The sequence below is a fragment of the Rhamphochromis sp. 'chilingali' genome, assembly GCF_963969265.1.
Source record: "Rhamphochromis sp. 'chilingali' genome assembly, chromosome: 21".
NCBI classification, from domain to species: Eukaryota; Metazoa; Chordata; class Actinopteri; order Cichliformes; family Cichlidae; genus Rhamphochromis; species Rhamphochromis sp. 'chilingali'.
In genome coordinates this window covers 28,855,863-28,883,559 of record NC_137949.1, presented here as the reverse complement: position 1 = coordinate 28,883,559, position 27,697 = coordinate 28,855,863, and the positions used below count along the sequence as shown (strand labels likewise).

Below are 27,697 nucleotides of genomic sequence, written 5' to 3'. Positions count from 1 at the left end.
AGGTTCATGAGCGCACATCAGAAATGGACTTTCTCCTGCTAGTTTTGAGAAAACTCCTCCGTTCCAACTCTTACCACATCAAGGTAACTGTTGGGTCCGGCTAAAAAACTTCCTTCGTCTTCCTCATGCTTAGTCACTTGTACTCTCACTCACAAGAGTCTGTCTTTGTTTTAGATAATCCTTATGTCAGCCACCATTAACTGCAAGCAGTTTGCTGACTACTTTGCCACTCCTATTCGTGGCAAACTGAACCCAGCCTATGTGTTTGAAGTGGAAGGGGCATCCTATGCCACTGAAGATTTCTACCTGGATGACCTCCACCACCTGTCTCCGCATAGGGTAGGTAGTTGAGAGAGTAAATGGTTGCTGCTGGTACAGTTCTCTGCCTTGAAGCCAAATCTATTGTATCTGAATTTTGTGTCTGTTTTAGACTGAATCAGCACATCCAGGCGACCCATACATCTCAGCAGATATGTACAGTCTTGCCATCAGTCTCATCCAGAGCTTTGATGAAATGGAGGGCAAAAATTCCAGGTAAGGCCAAAGTATTGTAACTTTTAGAACTGCTTGAACATGTAAATAGGCAAGGATTTAATTGTTTGTTAACTGAATATGCATACATGTATTTTTGTGTGAGCAGCAAGGCCGAGAAAGAGGGAGGCATGACTTTGTCAGAGAGAGGAAGTGTTTTGGTTTTCCTCCCTGGCATACATGAGATAAGCTACATGCAGGAGGCCTTGACCAAGCTGGTTCACAAAAGGTGAGCAAATGCATTTACCTGCTGAGAATTGTACACGTGATCAGAGTTGCTTAATGTAATGTCTACCATCACTGTACAGGTCATACTACAGGTTGTTTTCTGTTTCCTCAAACATACATGTGCCGCATAAGACAGATTGCCTCACTACATTTTGTTATTAAAGGATATACAAGTATGCAGTACTGTCAGTAAACTCCTTAACACAGACACACCACTGTCTACATACGACGCTGTGGGGTGCGACTACTATAATGGCAGGTTAGTGACTGTTGTTTGCTCCCAGAGGCTCGCTGCGGCTCACATAAATGTGCTCAAGCTGCAAGCAATGCGATGCATCTGCTTAGCAATACAACATTTTTTTTTGGCCATTTCTCTGTGGGTAACATGTTTAGTGAAAACTACATGGATAATTACTTATTTCAGCTGCCAGGGCAGTGCTCTTTCACCACAGCTTCACGGGCTAGCCAAAGAAACAACTGTGTTCAGCAACACCAGATTGTTGTCCCTTTAGTCAACTCGCAACAGGAATTCTGAACGAGGAGGGCATCTTTTGTCCAAGGGGATCCAACTGTTTGGAGATTTCACCTGCAGGACTTGGAACTGAGATAAGGTGGCTGAGATAAGGCTGATTTGTATCGTATATCTCAGTGCCTGCTGTTTTCGCCCTCTCATGATGCAAACGCGTCACTGTACATGCAAATGCTTCCACGCTTTCCTGCTTCTCAACCTGATCCTCCCTAGGGTTAGCCAGGCATACCCATGAAAGGAAAGAATGCTGCAGGCCTCCCTCTGAGCACCACTAAGACGATTTAGAATAAAAGGGCTTCCTCCTTGCTGTTTCAGCATGCAGTGTGGGGTTTACTGATAAACCTGCTGGACAGCACCTTCTGGTATGTTGTTTCATGAGGGGCTTGCATCATAAGCTCACAGACTGTAGACCACTGGTTCCATTAGAAGAGTTGTCTATCAATGCCCCCTCTCTCAAACCCTTTGAGCTTAGTGAAGTAGTGGGGCTGAAGTTTCTCTTACTTGTGCTTCCTGCTCTGCCGTTTGGACTAACCCAGTCAAGCAAGTTAGGGAGTTACAGTTCAATTCAATTCAGTTTTATTTATATAGCGCCAAATCACAACAAAAGTCGCCTCAAGGCGTTTTATATTGTACAGTAGATAAAGAGAAAAACCCAACAATCATATGACCCCCTATGAGCAAGCACTTTGGCGACAGTGGGAAGGAAAAACTCCCTTTTAACAGGAAGAAACCTCCAGCAGAACCAGGCTCAGGGAGGGGCGGCCATCTGCTGCGACCGGTTGGGGTGAGAGAAGGAAGACAGGATAAAGACATGCTGTGGAAGAGAGACAGAGGTTAATAACAGATATGATTCAATGCAGAGAGGTCTGTTAACACATAGTGAGTGAGAAAGGTGACTGGAAAGGAAAAACTCAATGCATCATGGGAATCCCCAGCAGCCTACATCTATTGCAGCATAACTAAGGGAGGATTCAGGGTCACCTGGTCCAGCCCTAACCATATGCTTTAGCAAAAAGGAAAGTTTTAAGCCTAATCTTAAAAGTAGAGATAGTGTCTGTCTCCTGAATCCAAACTGGAAGCTGGTTCCACAGAAGAGGGGTCTGAAAACTGAAGCCTCTGCCTCCCATTCTACTTTTAAATACTCTAGGAACAACAAGTAGGCCTGCAGTGCGAAAGCGAAGTGCTCTAATAGGACACACCTGAAAGGTCCATCAGGGCGCATGTGACCGGCAGTGAGTGAGAGCTTGGCATCCTAAGTTTTTAAGTTTTTTTTTCTTTTCGTTTCTATTGCTGGCATGTGTTTTGATTGAAGGAAGTGACAGTTTTCTTACAAAGTGACACACGCTCCACAACAGTGAGAAGTTGGGTTATCATATAGCCCGACGGGCGGATTTCTACTGTGCTGGCTTGTTTCCGATGATGAAATCTATCTCAGCCCCGCCCGTCGGGTTATCATATAGCCCGACGGGCGGGGCTGAGATAGATTTTGGTCGCCCGACCGAAGATATCGCTAGCTCCGGGACGTCGGGCTAGCGATTTTGCGAGCCCTGCCGTGAGTCAGCTGAGGATTGTTTACTCCTGCGACAAGCTGTTACAACTTAACTTACCGTATGATGGTAAGGACCTCACCTCATGTATGCCAGATTTTATACATAGACTCTCTAACAGAACAAGTGAGAAGAGGAAGAAGAAAAGAGGGAGACATGGAGGTGTAAATTTGCATCTGAGGAGGTCAGTCGGTTTACCCTGCCTTGGAAATGTTCAGTCTCTTAGGAACAAGCTGGATGAACTCCAGGGAAACGTCAGGTTCCAGAAAGACTTCAGGGACAGCTGTGTAATGGCTTTTTCCGAGACATGGCTGACAGAGCTGGACCAGGACACCGATTTTTCAATTGACTGTTTTGGAGCTCCTTTTCGCCGGGATCAGGATGCATGGGTAACAGGGAAATCCCAAGGAGGAGGAGTATGCTTGTAGCAACAAACGTTACTGTAGCGCTGTGACTGTTAGAGAGTGTATTTGTACACCAGATGTTGAACTTTTATCCGTGTCACTGCGCTCTTTTTTTTTTTTTATCTCCCTCGTGAGTTTCCACAACTTTTTATTACCGTAGTTTACATTCACGCGAGGGCTCACCCCGCCTCAACCTGTAGTGCAGAAGCTGCAGACGCTCTCTCCTGATGCCCCAAACTTTATAATGGGGGACTTTAACCATGTCTCTCTTAAATCAACTTTGGGCAATCTGTATCAATATGTATCCTGTCCTACCAGACGGGATAAAATGTTGGACCTTTGTTACGGATCGGTGAAGAATGCTTATAAATCCCTCCCGCCTCCTCCTCTGGGATCTTCTGACCATAACTGTGTGCATCTTCTGCCCATATATAAAACTGTCTTAAGACGAGAGAAGACAAAGACTAAGGATGTTGACATATGGTCAGAAGAATCTGTGCTTACCTTGCAGGAATGTTTTAAGTGTACAGATTGGGAAGTTTTTATTCAGTCTTGTGGAGATGATCTTGACGCTTTGGTGGACGTTACTAACTCTTATGCAGTATTTTGTAAAGATATGATTATACCCCGTAAGCGCGTTAAAGTATACGCTAACAATAAGCCATGGGTCACTAAAAGCGTCAAATCCTGTTTAAGTAAAAAGAGACAGGCCTTTAAAGAGGGGGCTGTTACTGATTTTCAGACAGCCACCAAGGAACTGAAAATCGAGATCTTGAAAGCAAAACAGAGCTACAAAAACCTTCTTGAAAGCAAATTTGCTGCAAAAAATTTTGGGTCTGCCTGGACTTGTATGAAAACCATAGCAGGGTTTCAAAATCCCCAGAGCAGTAGTCAGGTCATTTTAGATGGTTTTAATCCAGACAGAGATTTTGCAAATGCTTTAAGTATGTTTTATGCTCGTTTTAGTTCTTCTGATTTTAGCGAGGATATTTTGGAACTGAAACAGAAACTGAGAGATGCTCAGCACTTTATCATTGAACTCAGCGATGTCAAAAAGGCCTTTCATACAGTTAATGTGAACAAGAGCCAGGGTCCCGATAATATTAGTGGTCGCTAGGGATGGGTATTGATAAGATTTTCACGATTCCGATTCTAGTTTTGATTCTGTTTAACAATTCGATTCTTTATCGATTCTCTTATCGATTCTTTTTAAAAAGGAGAACACTAAGGTCGATTAGCTTAGAACTTTGTTTTATATCTTCTCTTTGAACAAGATAGAAATTTAGGAGTAACATGGCCTTACAAACCCAACAGTGAGATCTTAAGAGATCCACAGCCTACGGCTCTTCAATGGGGCGTCACAGGGTCCCCAGGAAAAAAAATTGTAAATGTAAAATAATAAAATAAGCTAGCACGGGCGCCCACACAAACGCAAAGCAGGAGATGAAGCATCGCTGAATATGTTTCCAAACCAACTTCCTTCCAAGCCAAAGACTAGAAAATATGATGAAGCAAATCTTTTCTTTGGCTTCACCTGCACAAGTGCGGAGGTAGGTCTCCCTGCAGAATTGGTTTTCCCTTCATTGGGAGCAGCGCTGGGCTCTTCAAATCACAGACAAACAGTATCCCACATTCTTGATTTTTAGTTCACAAACACTTGATGTAATGACCAACTACTAACTACTCCTGACATGTTGGAGATGTTAGCTCTTTATACAGTAAAGTTACAGCGGGATACAAATAATATCAGGCTGATCCTGCCACGATTTAATCCCCCGGTTCAAATCACGGACAAACAGTCTCCCACAGCTGTTTATGTTTTTGAACCCATTTTAAGATAAGATAAGATAAGATAACCTTTATTAGTCCCACACGTGGGAAATTTGTTTTGTCACAGCAGGAAGTGGACAGTGCAAAAGTTATGACGCAAAAATTAGAATACAATAAGAATAAATACAGTACACAGCTGTACAGAATAGAATAAAATAATATACTATATACAGTAGAATAAAATAGAATAAAAATATACAATAAGATAAAAATAGAATACGAATGCTATATACAACTGAGTAAAAATACAACGATGCCAGAAAAGATTATTGCACTTAGTGTTATTGCACATGTGTGGATGTGTGTGTTTGTTCAGTTAAAGTCTTTGTTGTGGAGTCTGACAGCAGTGGGGAGGAAAGACCTGCGAAATCTCTCCGTCCCACACCGTGGGTGCCGCAGTCTCCCACTGAAGGAGCTGCTCAGTGCTGTCACAGTCTGCTGCATGGGGTGGGAGACGTTGTCCAACAGGGATGACAGCTTAGCCGCCATTCTCCTGTCACTCACCACCTCCACTGGGTCCAGAGGGCATCCTAGAACAGAGCTGGCCCTTCGGATCACCCTGTTCAGTCTCTTCCTGTCCCCAGCAGAGATGCTGCCGCCCCAGCAGACCACACCATAAAAGATAGCAGAAGCCACCACAGAGTCATAGAAGGTCTTCAGGAGTGGGCCCTCCACCCCAAACGACCTGAGTCTCCGCAGCAGGTACAGCCTGCTCTGCCCTTTCCTGTAGAGGGCGTCTGAGTTATGAGTCCAGTCCAGTCTATTGTTCAGATGAACACCAAGGTACCTGTAGCTGTCCACAGCCTCAATGTCCATACCCTGGATGTTCAGTGGTTGCAGTGGAGAATGCTTGTGCCTGCGGAAGTCTACCACCAGTTCCTTGGTTTTACTGGCGTTGATCTGGAGGTAGTTCAGCTGGCACCAGTCCACAAAGTCTTGAGTCAGTCCTCTGTACTCCTTGTCGTCCCCATCAGTGATGAGGCCGACTATTGCAGAGTCATCAGAGAACTTCTGCAGGAAGCACTGGGTGGAATTGTGGGAGAAGTCTGCAGTGTAGATGGTGAAGAGGAACGGAGCCAGAACCGTTCCCTGTGGGGCCCCCGTACTGCAGACGACCCTGTCCGACACACAGCCCTGAGTCCTCACATACTGTGGTCGGTCGGTGAGGTAGTCCAAAATCCAGGTAGTGAGGTGATGGTCCACTCCAGAGTTCACCAGCTTGTCCTTCAGAACCGAGGGAAGAATAGTGTTGAAGGCACTGGAGAAATCAAAGAACATGATTCTCACAGTGCTTCCAGCGGTCTCCAGGTGAGCGAGGGATTTTGCACAGAGAGGCTTTTTTTTTTTTTTTTTAATGTATTGACAGCAATGTTGAATATTATTACACAGGAAAAAACAACTACACGTAAAATAATGACACCGTGACGCCTCTGCCTTTGTAAATGGAGGGACAGTAACTGCGTGTAAAACCTGAAGATAGTCAGATTAACAGTATTTTGTTTCTATCTGCCATTCTGCAATTCCTCTCATGTAAACAATAACGTGGCGCACAGCTGACATGAAAAAAGACACATACCTTTGACTTTGCGTGACGAACTCTGTATTCCTCGTCCACACGTAAACGCAAAAAAGGATTTTAAAAAATCTCAGTTTTCGGTGATTTGAAACGCTGTTTACGTGTGGACGAAACAGCTGCGTTTTCAAAAATACCCGTGTAGGTGCGGACGTAGCGTAAAAGAGTTAGTAGTTTATTTTATTACTACCTGCAGATTACTTGTATTTGCTTAATTGTTCACTAAATGTTTGAGGTGTGAAATAAACCGCAATTGAGCAAAATATGGGCGTGTGGTTGGAGGATGTGTTAGTGCGTACATGTGTGTGTGCGCGAACATTTTTCTGTAAAACAAAGGGGGGCCCAGCGAAAAAAGTTTGGGAACCACTGCTCTAAGGGGTAAATTTCAGCTTCTTTCCTCGGGACGAAGGTTTCTATTTCCGAGATGCAGGACAAAGCGTTATGAAAATAGCTTTGTCCCCGTTGCTGTCACTGATTTAAATAAGAACTGTTTTTGTTTTTGATTCGAAATATTAAATTACTTTATATGTGCTACAGTGAGGTTTATATCTTTATTAGGTATGTGTGTTTTTTAAGGGATGCCAAATGCTATCATTTTTCTGTAAAGCAAATTTACCTTACCTATGGGTATAAATAAAGTTACCTTGACCTTGACCTTCTGAGCTTTGTTCAGAGGTATGTCGGTCCAGAATATTTGTGCAGCAGCAAACTAAGCTATGCCACACATGTTTGTGCATTTTCGCAGGCTGGATGCTGCACAGTCATCTCTGGCTCAGGGTTGACACAATCTGGGAGTAGGTTGTATCTCCCATAGTGAAACACAAAGTGAAGATGCACAATGAACGTGATACACAGTGGTAGAAAGTATCCAATCTCTGTAGATAGTGGGGAAGGTGCAGAAGTAGCAGATCAGTAAAGGTAAATGAGTAGTACTTTAACATTAAGTTCAAACTGAGCATGCTGCTTTTTTCAGATTGCAGGTTTATCCTCTTCACTCCTCAGTGACACTGGAGGAGCAGAACGGCGTGTTCCTCTTTCCTGTTCCTGGATACAGGAAGGTAAAAGCTGTTGATCGTAACTTTTTGCATGTGCTGTCCGTACCTGCTATACCAATTATCTTCTAATCCTCACAGGTGATCCTTTCCACCAACATTGCAGAGAGTTCAGTGACTGTTCCAGATGTCAAATATGGTGGGTTTTTTCAGTTTTAAATTTTTAAAAATTTGACTTCATCTATTGTCACTCTTCTTTCATCATTTATTTACAAGAAACTGAGAATTAAGGCATACAGATATCAATAATGTTGTAAGGAAAAAAGGAAGTTAAATAAGACAGAAAATAAGAGCAAGATACAAGAAATAATTCCCAAGTAGCAGTCCCACCTGCACCTACTACCAGACAAAGGCCATATCAAAATTAATGGTCGTGTCGCTGCCAACATCAGAGAGAACAATACAATTAGTAAGGTAAACAACAATGAATAAATATAGAAAAACAAATAACTGCACTATGTCATCTCCTAAAATTTGACAACATGTGTTAGTTAATGTTTATTTCCATATTACATGAATTAGGTCGCTTTGTCTGTCTTGCACCTAGAGCAAAGATTTGCATTGAATCATTTCTCCTATGGTGCTCTGGTGTAAAATAGTTGATGTAAAAAATATTCAGCTTATGTGAAAAGGTTTTTGCTCAATGTGATTTCCACTCATGACTTACAAGAGAACTGCCCACATCGTGCTCCCATGTGGTTTTAAGTGGTTTGTTCTCTGAGATCTATTTATGTATTTATTTTAAGTTAATTTGTATTAGCATTTTTTTTAATGACAGTTATTGACTTCTGCCTGGTTCGCCAATTGGTGTGTGACCCGGATACCCATTACGAGTCTCTGCATCTCACCTGGGCCTCCAAAACCAGCTGCAACCAACGCAGAGGTACGACCATTTTAGACCTTTTAAGTGCTTACTATCACTTCTGCCTTTAACTCAATGTTTGTTTCCTGACAGGTCGGGCAGGTCGAGTGTCAAAGGGCTACTGTTACAGACTTGTTACCAAAGAGTTTTGGAAAAAGGAAATCCCAGACTACATGATTCCCGAGATGCTGGTAAGGGACTGTGCCAGTGACCAGTTTTTAATGCAGTTCAGACCTTACTTCTGAAAACCGATCTGTGCTCTACTATTTTCCATTTCCTCAGCTTGCTCCGCTCTCCACTGTCTTGTTGAAAGTGAAGCTGCTGGACATGGGAGATCCCCGCTCCCTCCTCTCCACAGCACTCTCACCTCCCAACCTCTCTGACATAGTTAGGACTGTGCTGCAACTCAAAGAGGTAGAGAGTGTAACTTGATGATTGTGTTCTGAGAGAGGCATTATTGTTTAGTCAAGTGCAGGCAAATGTGTAGCTGTAATGGTGATTGTTATGTATTTGGACGGGCAGCTGACCGCCAGCTCTGTCTAAGGATTAGACCTTGAGTTCTCTGAGAGGAGCTTTGCGTCAGCCAGTGTTCACATAGTTTATGTAGCATGAGAGCACAATAGGGCCATGTCGAATATTAATGATGTCGTGTGTTAGGCTAAGGGAATGAAAACGTGCATGTTATCTTTTTATTTTAGTATTTCTGATTTAATAGCATTTGTTAAGTATTTAATTTTACCTCTTGGTAAATGACTACATAGTTATTTTTGTATAACTGAGCACTGGAATCACCTTTTAAATCAAATTCATTTTTTCACCATAATGCACACTTTTTTCAGTTCAGTTCAGTTTTATCAATTCAGTTATATAGCACCAAATCACAACAGCCCCCTCAAGGCGCTTTATATTGTAAGTCAAAGACCCTACAATTAGAGCAGGGCGATATGACCAAAAATATTTATCACGATATACATTTGAAAATTTGCGGTAACGATATAACTGACGATATAATTGACACTAGACAAAGTTATATAAAAATGTAACAGTGCAAATGCAAATTCCTTGCTGACAGTTTAACCCTTTAGAGCCGGTCGGAGCGGGCACGCTCTGTTTTACGTAACTATTTTTAAATCCCGGTAGCTCTGCAACCACGTAAGCTAGCGCAATAATTTTTTTTGCATATGAAACTGGAGGAGTTGTACTTACATCTTATGCCATCAGCTTGTCCTAGGTCACGGTTTCCTTCCACATAAAGCTTTGCAAAAACTGCATAAAAAGCGCTTGCAGGAACAAAAACATAATATTCCAGTAAAACGCTTTGCTGATCCGATCAGCTGTTCGTAACACTTCCTACGTTGGAATAGACGTCAGCGCGAACTTTAGCATGTCCGCCATTACCTGCCCGAAACCGGAAGTGACGTCATTTTCGCGGAAATGTAGTCTTTTTTACCATCAGGGCCTCAGGGCCTATACTGGTCTTTTTAAAAGTTATGTTTGACTTTATGACTTTCTGTGTCGTTTCTGGGATGCTTAGGACTCATATTGCACTGCTGGAAATAGTTTATTTTGATGCATATGGTACTTTTTTGCAAATTTGCAGTATAATATTTATTTTCGTTTTTCCTGCAGTGTATAAAAATTACTATGAAGACACTCAAAATAAATTTCCTGTGGTAGAAAAGGAAAAGGAAGAGCTGTGGATTGCACTACCGACCTTCCAAGTTGTTGACAAACTGCTTTACTTCCTAAGGGAGGATGTGTATAAAAAGAACACATGCTAGAATGAAGTAATGAAGAAAAACTCCAAAAAGCATAACATGGCTGTTTTTATTAAATGATTTATGACAACGGTCCCCAATCCCCGGGCCTCGGACCGGTACCGGTCAGTGAGTCGTTTGGTACCGGGCCGCGAGAGTTGAGGCTCAGGTGTGAAATGTATGGTTTTCAGGGTTTTTATCAGTTTTCAGCGTTATTTTGTTATCGTTTTTATCGTTAACTCGGTTTTCCTGTGTCTCTTCACGTGTGTTATGAATAAATCTTCTTTTTTTCCCGTACCGGTACTAGTTTTATTTTGTTGTATTTATCCGCGACACCTTAAAGGCCGGTCCATGAAAATATTGTCGGGCATAAACCGGTCCGTGGCGCAAAAAAAGTTGGGGACTGCTGATTTATGATTAAAAGATTTGTGTGTATGTTTGTGTGTGTGTGTGTGTGTGTGTGTGTGTGTGTGTGTGTGTGTGTGTGTGTGTGTGTGTGTGTGTGTGTGTGTGTGTGTGTGTATGTATATAGATAGATAGATAGATAGATAGAGATATATATGTGTATGTACAGGGAGTGCAGAATTATTAGGCAACGTCCTTTCCTTCGGCAAAATGGGTCAAAAGAAGGACTTGACAGGCTCAGAAAAGTCAAAAATAGTGCGATATCTTGCAGAGGGATGCAGCAGTCTCAAAATTGCAAAGCTTCTGAACAATCAAGCGTTTCATTCAAGATACCCAACAGGGTTGCAAGAAGCGTGTGGAAAAACCAAGGCGCAAAATAACTGCCCATGAACTGAGAAAAGTCAAGCGTGCAGCTGCCAAGATGCCACTTGCCACCAGTTTGGCCATATTTCAGAGCTGCAACATCACTGGAGTCCCCAAAAGCACAAGGTGTGCAATACTCAGAGACATGGCCAAGGTAAGAAAGGCTGAAAGACGACCACCACTGAACAAGACACACAAGCTGAAACGTCAAGACTGGGCCAAGAAATATCTCAAGACTGGTTTTTCTAAGGTTTTATGGACTGATGAAATGAGAGTGAGTCTTGATGGGCCAGATGGATGGGCCCGTGGCTGGATTGGTAAAGGGCAGAGAGCTCCAGTCCGACTCAGACGCCAGCAAGGTGGAGGTGGAGTACTGGTTTGGGCTGGTATCATCAAAGATGAGCTTGTGGGGCCTTTTCGGGTTGAGGATGGAGTCAAGCTCAACTCCCAGTCCTACTGCCAGTTTCTGGAAGACACCTTCTTCAAGCAGTGGTACAGGAAGAAGTCTGCATCCTTCAAGAAAAACATGATTTTCATGCAGGACAATGCTCCATCACACGCGTCCAAGTACTCCACAGCGTGGCTGGCAAGAAAGGGTATAAAAGAAGAAAAACTAATGACATGGCCACCTTGTTCACCTGATCTGAACCCCATTGAGAACCTGTGGTCCATCATCAAATGTGAGATTTACAAGGAGGGAAAACAGTACACCTCTCTGAACAGTGTCTGGGAGGCTGTGGTTGCTGCTGCACGCAATGTTGATGGTGAACAGATCAAAACACTGACAGAATCCATGGATGGCAGGCTTTTGAGTGTCCTTGCAAAGAAAGGTTGGTGGTGTTGGTCAGAGGGCCCGGTGGCGCCTTTGTCCGGCAGCCTCGCCTCTGTCAGTGCGCCCCAGGGCAGCTGTGGCTACAATGTAGCTTGCCATCGTCAGTGTGTGAATGTGTGTGTGAATGGGTGAATGACTGAATGTAGTGTAAAGCGCTTTGGGGTCCTATGGACTAGAAAAGCGCTATACAAATGCAGGCCATTTACCATTTACCATTTTAGAAAGGTGGCTATATTGGTCGCTGATTTGTTTTTGTTTTGTTTTTGAATGTCAGAAATGTATATTTGTGAATGTGGAGATGTTATATTGGTTTCACTGGTAAAAATAAATCATTGAAATGGGTATATATTTGTTTTTTGTTAAGTTGCCTAATAATTATGCACAGTAATAGTCACCTGCACACACAGATATCCCCCTAAAATAGCTAAAACTAAAAACAAACTAAAAACTACTTCCAGAAACATTCAGCTTTGATATTAATGAGTTTTTTGGGTTCATTGAGAACATGGTTGTTGTTCAATAATAAAATTATTCCTCAAAAATACAACTTGCCTAATAATTCTGCACTCCCTGTATGTATATACTAGGGGTGCAACGATACACAAAATTCACGGTTCGCTTCGATACTTTGGTGTCACGTTTCAATATTTTTTCGATTAAAAAAAAATGTTCATGCCTTTTTAATTTATCATTTATTAAAATTATAAATATATATTTTAACTCAAACGTACAGTTTTTAAATGTAATGTTGCTGAAACAACAAAGGGATAAAATAATAAATCTATCTGATTGAGGAATCCCTCATCTTTGGAAAAGAGAGTTTGTTACAGAGAAATGGCTCTTTCCAAAATAAAAGCTATACTATACGCTTCTTCTGGGCTATATTCTCAGCAGCATATTAAACATATCAGGTCCCCATAAGGAGAATCCTGTGCTAACGGCTGTCTAAATGACTCGGGTAAAGTTTGTAGCATGCGTGCTTGTTGTTTTTGTCTGCTTCCACTTGTCTTTGCACTAGGATGATGTCGGCGTAAATGTGCAGTCATATTAATTTTGTTCCCACTAGTGCTGTCAGCGTTAATCTGAAATGACGTTAACGCCACAACACGGCAAATCTCCGTTAACGTGCTACCGCGGATCGCCCAGTGCGTGGGGCCAGACGGCGTCAACACGTTAACGAGCTAACTGTGCTAACGCAGTAGTTCCCACCCATGTAATTGAGCATTGCGTGACACATCCAACATACTGTTTTACTTTTGTCCATGACGCGCTTACCTTCAGGGTCATACGTCACATGAAGACCAAAATAGTTCCAAACGCCAGATCTGAATGAGGGTGGGGGAGGTTCAATTTGCCATGTTGCAAGGAGAGCTTAGCTTCTGTCTTGCTAACTTGCGCTGCGCTCAGTGGATCTGTGCTAGACAGTGCAGCCAAGCGGAGTAGTCGAACGCAGATTCACTGAGCTCTCAACACAGACAGCATCGTCAGAAGAAAAGTTGATAAAATAAATTAAAAATGTTGTATTGTTCGATACACATGCGTACCGAACCGAAAGCACTGTATCGAACGGTTCAATATCGATACGAGTATCGTTGCACCCCTAGTGTGTGTGTGTGTGTGTGTGTGTGTGTGTGTGTGTATATATACGCATATGTTAAAGCTAAAATGTTATGAGTTTAGAAGTTCATTAGTTGTGTGCATAGAGTATGCTGTCTGTCACACTGCAGATGGGTGCGCTGTCTGTGAAAAGTGAAAGCAGAGGTCAAAATGAAGATGGTGAGCTGACGTTCCTGGGCCGAGTGCTGGCTCACTTGCCTTTAGACCTGTACCTGGGGAAGATGATTGTCCTCGGCCACGTCTTTGGTTGCCTGGATGAGTGCCTCATCATTGGTTAGTCTATCATGGTACTTGGTGGTATCTGTTGTTTACGGCATGTTTTCTAGAGACATAGCTTTACAGCCTAAATGTGTAACATGTTTTTCGGAATACTTTTGCACAACATACTCTCTCATTCTCAGCTGCCTCTCACTCTCTGAAGAGCTTCTTTGCGATACCGTCCATGCAGCAGATTGCTGGCCATAGGTGAGTCTGATCCAGCAGGTGCACTGATTTACAGACTCATGATGTCACATTAGATTTTGTGTACCAACACTGTGGCTGCATTTCATGCATTACGTAGTAAAGTAACTTGATTTAAACTAGAGCTTTTGACGCACCTTTACATGTTTAGTGCAGCGTAATATCTGATGCATTCAGAAAAATGCTCACATTCCAGCAAAAATGAAAAAGTATGAAAAAATAATGTCACATCACTCCACTGTTCACCTCCAGTTTGGGATTTTTTAGTTTAGATCGTCAGTAATTTTTCTTCCAGTGTATACTTATATTGGTCACGTGTCTAATTGTAACATGTTTACATTAGAATCAGGTCAAAAGCAGATATGGGTTGTGTGTTTTGTAATTATTATTTTTTTGTATCATGTGTAACTCCAGGAGCAAGCTGGCTTTTACCCATGGCACACCAAGTGATTCCATAGCTTTCCTAAATGCCTTCAAGGTAAAGAATTTTTTACATATCTCCAGCAGGTTTTGATTTTGAGTGGATTTTCATGTGTGGTTGCTCTATTCTCTCTCGTTTCTTTATATTAGGCATGGCACTCAGCCAAGAAGAAAGGACAGCTGAGGCACCCAAAGGTATACTATGAACTAAATTACTCTAACCTTCAGCGATGTGAGCCACCCTACCAGGATAATGACCCCAAGCACACCAGAAAGCTTTGTACAAACTACTTACCAATGAAAGAAGATCAATAAGTGCTGATTGTCACTCACTTTAACTCACAGTCAGACCTGCTCGAGACGTTTTCTGACATCATAAAGCCTCTTAGGAGGCAAACTATACCAAGAGATTCTGAAAGAATAGAAGTAGTGTAATTGTTTCAGCAATTCACTTTTTCACTCAGACAACTAAAAGGGTATTATTAGAGCTAATGGAGATATTACTACAGTATTTGAAACAAAGAAAATGTACAACTATCTTCCTTCCTGGTTTCAGGATTTTGGATCCTGTGGCAAGTGATTTTCCAAGGCTAATTCTCTATAAAATATAGACAATAATAGGTGCCGGTGCCATTGCTGTTATCAGTTTTTAAGGCAACAAATCACATTAAATGGGTAGCCAAAAAATGGAGGAGCAGCTTCTTCTGACCATGTCTCTCCAACCTGACTATCCATGTCAGCGTCACAGGGATTAAAGTCTAGGAATAAGAAATAGGGAATAAATAGGAAAGGGGCAAGGATAGTCTATCATACAACACTGGTCAGATTGGTGATATGTTGTCTAGATGATGTTGCCATAGAAACAAAACCCACGCACTATGTGGGAGGGCTTTTTATGAACCATCCCCATCAACCTGCCAGCACTTTGTGTGTTCGTATAGCAATTGTCTCTAGTAAAAAAGTTATTCACCTGGTGACTTTTGAGGTCTATTTTTTGGATCATTATCCTGCTGTAGAACCATCTTCTTTACAGTTTAACTTCTAGCTGACTCTGTGAAGTTGTCACTCAAAACAAGATTTATCCTGTGTCTTTGCAATATATTCTGTGCCCTGTTTTTCATGTCAAAGACCTCACATAACAGTTCTTAGTAGCTGCTGTTATTGTTGTTATAGCCTGGTTGTTGTTTGCTGAGGCCAGAAAGATCTAGGTATTATAGAAATGATCAGGGTACCTACTTAGAATTTTTAGCCTCCCATAAAAGTGTTGAGGTATTCAAATTCTAAGAGTGAATTAAACTTAACACAACATTATAACAATGTTTTTGTTTTTTTTGTCTGTTTGTTTTGTGTTTTTGGCAAAAATTAAATGTATTTGCTGCCTTTTCTTCTTAGGATGAACTGGACTGGGGAAAGGAGAACTTCATTCAGATCAAGAGGATCAGAGAGGTACAGAGATCAAAGTCGCATGTGTTCAGAGAATAACATTTCAGGAGAAGGCGTGACCTGAGTGCATTAAATAGCAGGTGTTAAGTGATAATTGCAGTGTATTTTAAGCTGATACAAACTTGGCACAGAAAGTAAGCAAATGAGCCACAGTTTCAGGGGAAATTAACAGGCTTTCCAACAGTGTTGCCAGGAAGCTTTGTTACAACAAAGCAATAAACAACAAAACACAAATTGCCTTACTTTTTGCGCTAAGTTAATTTAAATTTGATTCCTTTTGTGAGGTCATGGGTAACCCCATGATGTCTTTTGCAAATTAGGTATTAAAATTTATAGTCCTTACAATGTTTTCTAGCTGTTGGACATGCAGTTTAAAGAAAGTATAAATACTTGCTTGCTGAAATTGCTGACCAGGTTGCAGAGCTGTATGAGGAGCTGAAGAAGCGTGTGTCCCAATTCAACATGAATGTAGCAGAGGAAAGCCAGTTCTCAGACTACACCAGTGCACGCAAGCAGGCATTCATTCTTCAGGTTAGTCTTTGCTGAAAACTGTGGGATGTTTATAAATTGTCTTAAACATCATAGTGTGACAATGTAAGGAGCTTTGGGTTGTTTTGCATGTCTGAGTATATTTGACTGTCAGTTTGATGTAAATTGTGACTCACTGCTTCTTAGGTGGTCATTGCTGGTGCGTACTACCCAAACTACTTTCTCCAGGTGGATATAGATGAAGCCCTGGCTTCCAGAGAGCTGAGTGGCTTCAACCCCAGAACGACAGTGATGGTATTATTACCTCATCTACAGCTTGGCTCAGCTACACTTTACTTCATGTTAACATAGCACATTACATTATTAACATAATAAGAATTATTTATAAACTTGTTAATAAGCAATTGGTTGTTGTTATCATTATTAGACTTCATGTACAATTCAAGATGGCTGATGATTTACCTAAAACAGGCTTTACTTTTCTCGTAAATGTCTAAGAACGACAAATTTATCTCACTCCCTTTTCGCAGCTTGCTTGCATGTCCTTAAAGTTTTTAAAGATGTTTGATGGACAGTTTTTAATTAAAAGTGCATAAAGTATCTATCCATCCATCCATCCATCGATTTCTTCCACTTATCCAATTAAATTGTCTTAAATACAGATCAAGTGATCTTGTTTGTAGTCACGTCTCCACAAAAATTTGTAGCCAATAGTGTCTCTGTGTTTGCCTGCTCTACACATTTATATTTGCTTGTCTAGCTGGAATCTGAAGCCAATTTTGCTGCTTTTGCAACAGACCAAGCTCCATTCCATACTTGAATTCACAAATTGGCCATAATGCTCTCAAAAGCATTAAAAATATTCTGTAAGCATCATTTCCTGGCTTCTACCTCTGACCACCAGAGTTGATTGTGCCCACTCAAAACAGTGTTTGTTCTTTAGGATGTTTCAAAAGCTGCCAAGAAGCAGCCCTCAACTCATTCCCTTTTTTAAAAGAAAGATATGTATATATAGTCCAACCACTGAGACACAAATTTGGATCATTTTTAAATTTTCTTAATAAAAGGCACCACACAGACTGAACGCTCTGCTTCTGAAATGCTCCAAGTGTGATTTTAAACTGTGTGAAGGATAATACAAAGCTGCTTTAACCTCCTAAAACCTGACCTCTTTCATGGCATGCATTTACAATTTCTCTTTGGTGTCTGGGCTGATTGGGACCTGATGAATGTAAAAAAAAAAAAAAGAAAAAAGAATGACCTGATTTTTGTTTCTGAGAAAAATTAGATCCACATAAGAGTACATTTGTTTTAATTTTGATAGAACAGTGGCAGCATAATGTCCTCGTAAGTGGATATCAGGCCCATGTAGGCCCACATTTAGTATTTTGGTCTAGACAACCCAAAATGTGATGTTCAAATATGTGGACACCAGGTCCTAGGAGGTTAAAGATAGACCCTGTGTATGCGTCGGGTATGATGATGTCGATGAAGGAGGCTGCAACATGCTAGCCATCCTACTTTCTAATCGAGAGAAATGGAAGGATACAAGTGTAATGACAGATGAGTTGGAAATTCTGTACGGTTAAAATTTGAGTGTACAAGTTATTACAAAGTAAGATACAGTAACTCAAAGGTGTTTACATTTCACAGGTAGTGAGCAGCTGAGCATAAACAGAATAATCCTTTTTTATCACTCTAATAATCACCCAAATTTTTAAAATCAAAATTATTTTATTCCGTTTGACCTGAAACTATCAACTGAGCCCAGGTTCATTAGGAAAATAATCACAAAGTGAAGAAATAAGGGCCGCTTCACCACAAACTTAGAAGAGGTTGTCACTGCTGCTAGCCTTTAGAAAGGTTTAAGGCAATTAAGCATTCACTTTTCGGACCCAGACTTTTTATTTTTGTCCAAATTATAATTTGGTTTATAGGCAATTAAATTGTCAGTTTTGTTTTTCTAATTGTATCATCAAACTGTTGTTTTTAGTTGAGGAACCTTCCACCGTACAGTTTCCTGTATTACAAGCAGCTGCAGTGCCTGTTCCGCCTCTGTGGACAGGTCAAAGCCATTTCCTTTGATAGCTCCAGGTACTAGAGGCTACTGTGGCAAGTCAAACATCATCACTCAGTACTTTGTGTGCTTGAACCTTTGTGCACTTAGTTTTAATCTCACTTTGTGTGTGTGTGTGTGTGTGTGTGTGTGTGTGTGTGTGTGTGTGTGCACTCAGAGCATATGTGGAGTTCTACAGGACATCCCAGGACTCTGGTGTGCTACCTGAAGTGTCTCTTGCCCTCCTGCTGGCCCATCAGAGCCCTGCAATGGAGCTGTCAGTCTACCCCATTGAACAAATAGAAAACTGTGCTGGGAACAGACACATAACTCACATGAAATATTCACGGTACGCCGAGTTTCGCATATTTCAGATGCCAAATGTAGTTGTCTCTCTGAGAAAAATCTAAGTCATGAGCTGAAATCTTGAACATGTTCGGCAAGGACAAAATGTCATCTTAACCACTAAGTTGTGGCTGTGTCTGTCATTTGAGGACTCAGTGTTTCTGGCAAATCTAACCCCTACATAACAGGCTGCAGTGGTCAGTGCCTTGGCCCTAAACCTTAATGTAATCTGACATCCTAGCACTCTGCATGCCTCTTGCCAGCAATCATTGGACTCAGAGTGGAGGTTTTAGGCAAAGCAGTGCCAGCTTCTTCCTACCCCTGCTGGGCTGTAGGGTGACACATTTATTTAATTGTAAGAATGCTGACATATTTTGATAAAATACAGTTTTAGCTTCTCCTCATAATTTGTGTTTTTTTTTCCATAAAATATAATGTTCAGCTGTTGTTATTGCTGGTAAATTCTGAATAAAATTGTACGTTTGCTTGTTCTTAAAATGTTTTATTTTGGTGAACACATAGCAGACATCTGTTTACTCTTTAAAATGAGATGCTGACTCAGTTTAACTCATCACAGTAAAATGGCTATAAGTACACACATGCCAGTGTGTAGTCAGTGGTGACAGCGAAGCATCACCTAAAATCTCTGTTTCTGTGCAGCGTGAATGTTGACTTCCAGAGCCAGTCTGTCTGCCCAGTGGGAGTGGTCAGCAGCACCATCGACCCCGCCAAGCTACCCCCCAATCGCTTGTTTGTGGTGAACATCACAAAAGTTAGTCTTCTATTCTGTTTTTATTTCCCCTACTAAATACCCGACTTTCTTTATTTGAATAAATATTAATGGATGTATCGTCTCTGAAATCTGCTGTAGGTGGTGGAGGTTAGTCATTTCTGGGGGTTCCAAGCAGATGAAGCCAGCTTGGAAAAACAGCGCCAAATGACAGCAGATATTAACACATGCACGCTGCATCCTTTAACTGTGTCGCTCTACCCCAACCTGCTGTGCCTGGCTCCCTACTCTGAGTTCAATGAGCAGAACATGTACTACCGTGCCAAGATCCTACACATGCGTGGCAACACAGTGGAGGTAAATATTACTTACACTCTGCAGCCTGCTGCTCAAAATTTAGGACACCCGTTTATTTTCTCTGTAACTTTTCTCTGCAAGTTTTACTTCTATTTTTCTATCTTTTTTACTTGTGATTAGCCTGTCGTAGTTAGGATTCTGTACCTTTTTAAAGTCCAGACAGAAGTTCACCCATGAAGATGGCATTTGACAATCTCCCCAGTACCCTTAATGATGAGTTTTGAAACCTCAGTATATATGTTTGACCATTAGATCAGGTCACAGTTTTTTACAAGGGTGAGCTGTGTAGGCTGAGATCACCCTCACTGACTTCTGATGCACACTCAAACAGGCATCTGAGGGGAGTTGAGCTTATTGGTTTGAAGGTCTAGCTGTAAGTTTTCCATTTGAACTCTTTTTTTTTTTTTTTTTTTTTTTTGGCAAATATTTTTATTGAAAAAAGATAAAAACACAGTACTTGCAGTTACCGAAATACAATTAAACTTTCTTCATTTTCCTAAGTAAATATACTTATTAGGGGTGATACTTTGGTGTCACGGTTTGATATTTTTTCGATACAAAAAAATGTTCATGTCTTTTTAATTTGTCATTTATTAAAATTATACATATATATTTTAACTCAAACGTACAGTTTTTAAATGTAATGTTGCTGAAACAACAAAGTAATAAAAAAATAAAAAAAATCTATCTGATCGAGAAATCCCTCATCTTTGGAAAAGAGAGTTTATTACAGAGAAATGGCTCTTTCCAAAATAAAAGCTATACTATACGCTTCTTCTGGGCTATATTCTCAACAGCATATTAAACATATCAAGTCCCATAAGGAGAATCATGTGCTAACGGCTGTCTAAATGACTCGGGTAAAGTTTGTAGCATGCGTGCTTGTTGTTTTTGTCTGCTTCCACTAGGATGATGTCGGCATAAATCTGCAGTCATATTAATTTTGTTCCCACTAGTGCTGTCGGCGTTAATTTCGTTAAAATGACATTAACGCAAATCTCCATTAACGAGTTACCGCGGATCGCCCCGTGCATGGGGCTGGACGGCGTTAACAGGCTAACTGCTCTAATGCACTAGTTCCCACCAATTGAGCTTTGCGTGGCACATCCGACATACTGTTTTACTTTTGTACATGACATGCTTACCATCAGGGTCATACGTCACATGAAAACCAAGATAGTTTCAAAGGCCAGATCTGAATGAGGGTGGGGGAGGTTCAATTTCAGGTAGCGTTGAGGCAGTTGCCATGTTGCAACAAGCTTAGCTTCTGTCTCACTAGCTTGTGCTGCGCTCAGTGGATCTGCGCTCGACAGTGCAGCCTAGGCGGAGTAGTCGAACGCAGATCCACTGAGCGCTCAACACAGACAGCATCGTCAGAAGAAAAGTTGATAAAATAAATTAAAAATGTTGTATTGTTCGATACATATGCGTACCGAACTGAAAGCACTGTATCGAACGGTTCATTATATATATATATATATATATATATATATATCACTTCTAAACTCATAACATTTTAGCCTTAACATTTAAATATTTTATATGTGTATATATATATATGTCTCAGAAAAAAATGTAGATGTTGTTTGTTTGTAATTTTTTTATTAAGAACTGCAACTTGCTCAACTTGAAATCTTCAAATAGATCTGGGTCCTGGTATTTCAGTGCTTCATGAAATTGGATGTAGTTCCTCCTTGGTCTCTAAAACCAGAGAACATTTTTTGAACATGGTAATTTTTGCAAATTTATCACCCAGGCGTCTCATCTTTCTGCAGGTCTTCTTTTTGGACTATGGCAACAATGAGATCGTTTCCTGCAGCAGCCTCAGAGAGCTGCCGTCTGATCTGCTGTCTCATCCTTTCCAGGTAGCAACATCATAAATGCCACAATCAGTCAGCAGATAAAATGCACACCAGATTAATAGTAACAGATAAACTGCTTATCATATCAGGCTCAGGAGTTCCAGGTCACTGGTATGCGTCCTTCAAATCAGTCCATCATTCTGGGGAACCAGTGGAGCAGCCGCGCCCGCAACCGCTTCATCAATCTAGTGAAGGGCCAATCTCTCATCGTGTCCCTGTACTCCATCCTCTATGGTGTGATGCGTGTGGATCTGCTCATCCACTCTGAGACAGCAAACACCAGCGTGGTAGACTTGCTGGTGGAAGAAGGACATGCTGTGAAGGCTGAAGAGAGCTTTGACTCCAAGGTGACACAATAAGCAGAAAGAAATACTAGTTCTCTTAGCAGCTTAAGATGAAGTTATTTCAGTTTTTTAAACTGAACTTAAAACAAAACTTGTATTGAAAAAATACTTTAGCTAATTGAAGTAAAAATGAAAGCTAGAATTTTAAAGACAAACTATTTGAGATGTCTGGCCTCAGGTTTGCTGCATGTGCTGCAGGCAGACTGAGATGCATTGAGACAAAAAGTTCTGTATGAATAGATCTGAAGCATTTTGTGCTTTTCTCAGTCAAAGTATTGAATGTTTTTGTGCTCTTGCAGCAAAACCATGAGGTGCTGATGTCTCTGTACAAGGACATGGAGGAAGGTACATATGTGCCCAACTCTGTAAGCAACACCTGGAGCAACCGCAAAAAAGAGGAGAAGGAGCTCATCGACAGCCTGCTTACCCACTTTTCCAAGCAACCCCAGTCCTATTCCAGGACAAAAGTACGAAACAATCCAGGCAAAGTTTTGCACATTTAGATGCTTCTAAGAAGGAATCAGAAAATATGTTACAGCATGCTTAGTAAACAGGGCTTTAACAATTCTGAAACCAAGACTAAAAATGGAATACAAATGCCCCAAAAGTAGTTAATTGTCACCTTCGTGTTCCTGTGATGCCTGTGCAGTGCTGGTAATTTCTCATGAAAGCATCCTAGTCTAGTAAAACTAGAATGGTTGAAGATCTTTAAGGTTTTGAGTGAATTGTTAGAAAGACAATATCTATAGCTAATGGTGGGTTTTGAATAACACTGAGTCTTTGGTGTTGAATGTGTGATGGATGCCACCGCCTTTTTTACTGTTTGCTGCTGTCAGTTTATCCAGAAGAGGGAGCCATTTCAGTGGCTCAGTTCATGTGTTTGTGTTCATTCAGAGGCACACCCATTCAATGTGACAGCCAGAACAGTGACGACACAGTTTTGCATCACTGTGATCAGTGAATGCATCATGTTATGTCTGATTGCTATTCCCTCTGACACTGCAGGTTCGTCTGCATGGACCAACCAGTCCTCATATGATGAGCTTCCACAGCTTGAGGAGCAACACGCTCTACAAGTAAGCACTACAGAGATTTAAAAAACAAAACAAAGCAAAACAAGAATATGTACCTACAACCACTCTGCCTCAGCTGATGATCACTGTATCCTCCTGTAGGACTGTATGTATAGAGAAGAACAGCATCAACTCCTTGGCTCTGAATGAAAACCCACATTGCAGACATCAGAAGATGCTGGTGGCTGGGACTGTGTCAGTCAGCTCCACAGGTACCAGATAAACAAAATATTACAAGGGTAGTGTCCTCCTAGTCCTGTTCCCAAGACTATAAATTGGGGAGTTGCATCAAGAAGCTTGAGCTCTAAATTCAGCTTTAATCATAATATTTGTGACTTTGAAATATAAGCAAGGCAGAATATTAAATTTACACAGAAAGGATGACATAACGAGGTGGTTCAAATGCAGAGGCGCTTTAATGGTAAAAGCACCATCACCTCTAGAGTTCAACCTCGACTTTGGAACAGCCAAAAGCATCTGAGGCTGTAATTTGACTAAAAAATTCAGTATTTCTGTTTTGGGCCCTGGTCTCCTTTAGAGGTGATCAATAAAATAATGCACTAAAAGCATTTTGAGCTAGCTGAAGGTGACAGACTAACTTTTTATTTTTACCAAATAGAAGGGTTTGCTTTAATCTAGCCTAGAGAAAACAAAGCCATAGATGACTTTTTCCAGGTCAGATTATGAGAGCATTGTTTTGATCTTGGCAATGGGTCTTATCTTATGTAGAGCTTTAAGGGTGTGTTTGTGTTGCAGGTACCCGTATTCTGCTGAAAGACACCTCCATTTTGCCAGACATCCCTGGACTGCCTGCACTTGTAATGATGCTCTTCACTCCCATCATGGAGCTACGGTTGGTTAAATGTGCATTACCGCTGCACATATATGTACAGAAACTCACATTCTTATTTACCTAACATATTTATTTTTAGCACTGATGAAGAGAGAACCTGCTACACTGGGGCACTCTGTGGCTTAGGCTTCAACAGTCAGAAACAGGAGGCCATCCTGCCTGAACATGACATCGAACTGTCCTTTGATGTGAAGATTGATGTTGACGACATCACTGAGGTAAATTTAACCTCAGAGACCGTTGTGTAAAATCATCAAAACAGCCACTCAAAGGATTCTGAATAGAAATCTTTGTGCATGTTTGAATAGTCAGTGTCATTTAGGAAGGTTCCTACATGGCAGGCATAATAAGAGTTTTTCAGTTCTCCAAATATTAAGAACGGCTTGCTGTGTGTGCTTCGCTGTTGGGGAAATTTTAGTATTTTATTAATCTGGTAACACTAACCATTATGTGTAAGTATGTGTGCACTTTACTCATGCAGTTTGCTAACATTTGCTAATACATTAGCTCTCCACCCTTTCATCCAAATGTGATCCAGATGTGGTCATTTCTGTCATTAGTGCTAATGTTGAAGCTTGAAAATAGAGTTCTAAACTACTTTTTATACAGTTTGTAGCTATGCTTTGTGATACTGGCAGTGGTGTGCAGTGTTGGGAAGGTTACTTTTAAAATGTATTCCGTTACAGAATACAGAATACATGCCCCAAAATGTATTCTGTAACGTATTCCGTTACGTTACTCAATGAGAGTAACGTATTCTGAATACTTTGGATTACTTAATATATTATCGTGCTTTTTACAACAACGTGAATGTACTATTGCTGTGTGATTTATTACTATTACTGAAGGTCCGCGACTCCGAACTGTAGTAAAGGGACCTCTGACTAATACGGCGGGGTCCCTGTCGGCTCGTAGCCGAAAAATAGCTTTACTTTGTTGTCTGGGTCAATTTTTCTTGCGAGAGACAGAGAGAGGCGTTGAAAGACTGCTCCAACCGAACTTATTGTTTTCGGAGGAAAACACGAACACGGTGTACAGTCGAGTCTTAATAGCTTACTTACAACTGGGCTCGTCAGGCACTCTTCTTGGCTGCAGTGGTTATTATTATATTTACATGCTTCCAGCTCCCGTTTTTCCTCGACGGCAACTCGTACCTTTCCACTCGCCTTTTTCTCCCTCCTCGCGCTCACAGACCCATAACGTGTATGGCAGTGCATTCTCCTGCAACACGGACTACACTGCCCATGATGCTACATTCTTTAGAGCTATGCTTGTAGCATTCTGCCTGTTAGCTTAGCACAACAACGAAAAGGCGCTCTCTCACCCAGGAAACACACAGTCGCAGAGAGAGAGAGAGCGTCGCCCTGTAACCATGGCAACCGTAACGCTGCCGCCTGGAACAACAGAACGTAGCTGTCAAACAAAACCCAAACAGTCCTGACCCGCGACAAAATGAAACAGGAAAGTACCGCAGTGTAATCCATTTATTTCAACAAAGTAACTGTATTCTGAATACCACCTTTTTAAACGGTAACTGTAACGGAATACAGTTACTCATATTTTGTATTCTAAATACGTAACGGCGGTACATGTATTCCGTTACTCCCCAACACTGGTGGTGTGTGTGGATGGTAGTACTTCACTTGTTTGTTTAAATGATGTGGCACTTGATTGATTCTTTGTTTTCAGATAAATGCTCTACGAATGGCTATAAACCACCTCGTGTGCGAAGGCCCCAATGGCACTCTGCATCTGGGGACTGACAGGATCAGCCAGCTGCAGGAGGACTGTCGGGACCGCCTCATCAGGTCTGATATAGATACATACTGGGGTTGTTCCTGGCTCAGGTCTTTGAGGGGTCAACATGCACAATTGAGGTGTGTATATATATATATATATATATATACATATATATACAATTACCCACTCGCCCTGTGGGTGCTCTTTATCCTCAAAGCTTCATCAAATAACGCAAAAGCCAGATCAGCTAAAATGAGAAAGTATGACAGTTACCTCGAGTTTGACTTCATCAAGAATGACGATGGAAAACCCAAATGTGTTGTGTGTCTTCAAGTGATAGCAAATCAAGCAATTAAGCCAGCTAAGCTATAGCGGCATCACATAAAAAATTACCCAGAGTTTAAAGATAAAACAAAGTAATTTTTTTTCAGTGAAAAGGTAACATGCGTCAGAAAAAATTAATGGTGAACCTGATAACAACTTCAGAAAAAGTTCAGTGTGCCTCAGTGCACATTTGGTTTCAGATGACAGGGTGGCATCCCAAACTGGCTCCTGAGGGTATGCAAATATTGCTCCCCTTTCCTGCCACTTACCTCTGTAAATCATCATTTTCAACTTTGACTGTGAAGTACAGAGCTCGTTTATAAGTGGAAGATGATCTTCGAGTCTGTTTGTTATCCATCCTTACAAGAATAGAGAAACTGTGTAGTGAGAGACGCGCTCATCCTTCTCACTGAGTTAGGGAATAATTGTTGTTGATGACTGGATTGACTGTGTGAAATAAAGCCAGATAAGGCAAAATTGCTAGATTTTTCATTTTTCTGCAAATAATTTTAATAAGGGAAATATGTTCATTGTGTTAAAATTTAACCAATTAAATAGTCTTTAAACTGCTCATGAAACAAAATGGGTTCATTTAAATTGTTCCAGTGTTTTCACTGTTTATTTTTTTTGAAAGCTTTCCGATTTATTTAAAAAAAAAATGCTCTGAGTTTAAATACATCTTGAATTTGCCCGGAGTTTAAAAGTGTTCACGTTTATTTAAATTTTGTTTTGTTTATTTTCTATGAAGTTCATAGCTCTTTGAAACAGATTGAGTATTTATATTGAAAAATTTAAAATATAAATTATTCCTACATAATCTAGGAGTACAAAAGGCAGTCTGAGCATGGGGATTAGAAGGGGGTACTTGGAACAATTTTACCCCTGTAAGGGGTCCCTGGCCCCTAAAAGTTTGACAACCCCTGCTCTACCAGAGGACTGGGAGCTTTTTCCTGATGGTCTTTCTTTAGGGAAGGCCAAAATGTCTTTGGTGGACAACAAAAATGTTTTTTTTGAAAAAACAGTAAAAATGCTGAATTTTTAAGTTATTACTGTTTTTATTGTGCAGACTGTTCACGAAGTCTCCGCCAAGGGAAGCCATTGCTCCCCAGTTGTTTGAAAAACTGGGAAAATGGAACCAGGTAATGAGCAGATCAGTGCACTTTTATTTATTCATTTGATCATCTGCTCTGCTTAGGCACATTTAGGTCCTTGTGCTTTAAAATATGTATTTATCCTGCAGGTGGATCCTTCTCTGAGGATGGACATCGTGGAGCCGAGAGGTGGAAACGCCAGAGCCGTTCTCTACCAGCTACACCCTGTAACTGTGCTCAACAACTAAAAATGATTGTTTAAGTGTTGCATTGTGATTTGGTTAACTTCAATTTTACTTTAACTGTTGTTCGGAGGAGGTTTTTTTTTTTTTCCCCCCACCCAAGTTTCACGTCCAATTTTTGTTGTAGCTTTCATCCTAACAGGAAAATCCTCCTTCCTTTCTTCATTTACGGTTACCTAGACACTTCCTGTTTAACTTGGTGGCTGCTGAAGTTCATTGATAAGATTCAGCCTCTTTGCCTTGTGTTTCTGCAGTTGGTCATTAAAAATAGTTGTCTGCAACAGATGAAGCTTGTCAGTCTTCTGATTGTGACTCAAGAGTGAAGTTAAATTTGTC

General features: G+C 41.0%; 1 protein-coding gene across 1 annotated transcript in view; it reads left to right on the top strand.

Moving 5' to 3' along the window:
• Positions 1-27,589, top strand: part of tdrd9 (tudor domain containing 9) — a 39,900-nt gene extending 12,311 nt beyond the window's left edge. Inside the window, exons 6-35 of the mRNA XM_080870409.1 lie at positions 3-83; positions 175-339; positions 431-534; positions 641-760; positions 7,616-7,700; positions 7,776-7,833; positions 8,473-8,577; positions 8,650-8,747; positions 8,839-8,970; positions 13,641-13,803; positions 13,932-13,995; positions 14,407-14,470; positions 14,563-14,607; positions 15,805-15,858; positions 16,270-16,386; positions 16,531-16,638; positions 18,338-18,438; positions 18,579-18,749; positions 19,406-19,517; positions 19,617-19,832; positions 21,608-21,697; positions 21,784-22,041; positions 22,338-22,505; positions 23,044-23,114; positions 23,214-23,323; positions 23,868-23,964; positions 24,044-24,182; positions 25,654-25,772; positions 27,095-27,167; positions 27,269-27,589. Coding sequence (XP_080726535.1) covers positions 3-83; positions 175-339; positions 431-534; positions 641-760; positions 7,616-7,700; positions 7,776-7,833; positions 8,473-8,577; positions 8,650-8,747; positions 8,839-8,970; positions 13,641-13,803; positions 13,932-13,995; positions 14,407-14,470; positions 14,563-14,607; positions 15,805-15,858; positions 16,270-16,386; positions 16,531-16,638; positions 18,338-18,438; positions 18,579-18,749; positions 19,406-19,517; positions 19,617-19,832; positions 21,608-21,697; positions 21,784-22,041; positions 22,338-22,505; positions 23,044-23,114; positions 23,214-23,323; positions 23,868-23,964; positions 24,044-24,182; positions 25,654-25,772; positions 27,095-27,167; positions 27,269-27,367 — 3,387 coding nt within the window. The 3' untranslated portion in view covers positions 27,368-27,589. The remainder of the gene's footprint in view (positions 1-2; positions 84-174; positions 340-430; positions 535-640; positions 761-7,615; positions 7,701-7,775; positions 7,834-8,472; positions 8,578-8,649; positions 8,748-8,838; positions 8,971-13,640; positions 13,804-13,931; positions 13,996-14,406; positions 14,471-14,562; positions 14,608-15,804; positions 15,859-16,269; positions 16,387-16,530; positions 16,639-18,337; positions 18,439-18,578; positions 18,750-19,405; positions 19,518-19,616; positions 19,833-21,607; positions 21,698-21,783; positions 22,042-22,337; positions 22,506-23,043; positions 23,115-23,213; positions 23,324-23,867; positions 23,965-24,043; positions 24,183-25,653; positions 25,773-27,094; positions 27,168-27,268) is intronic.
• Positions 27,590-27,697: the final 108 nt, after the last annotated feature.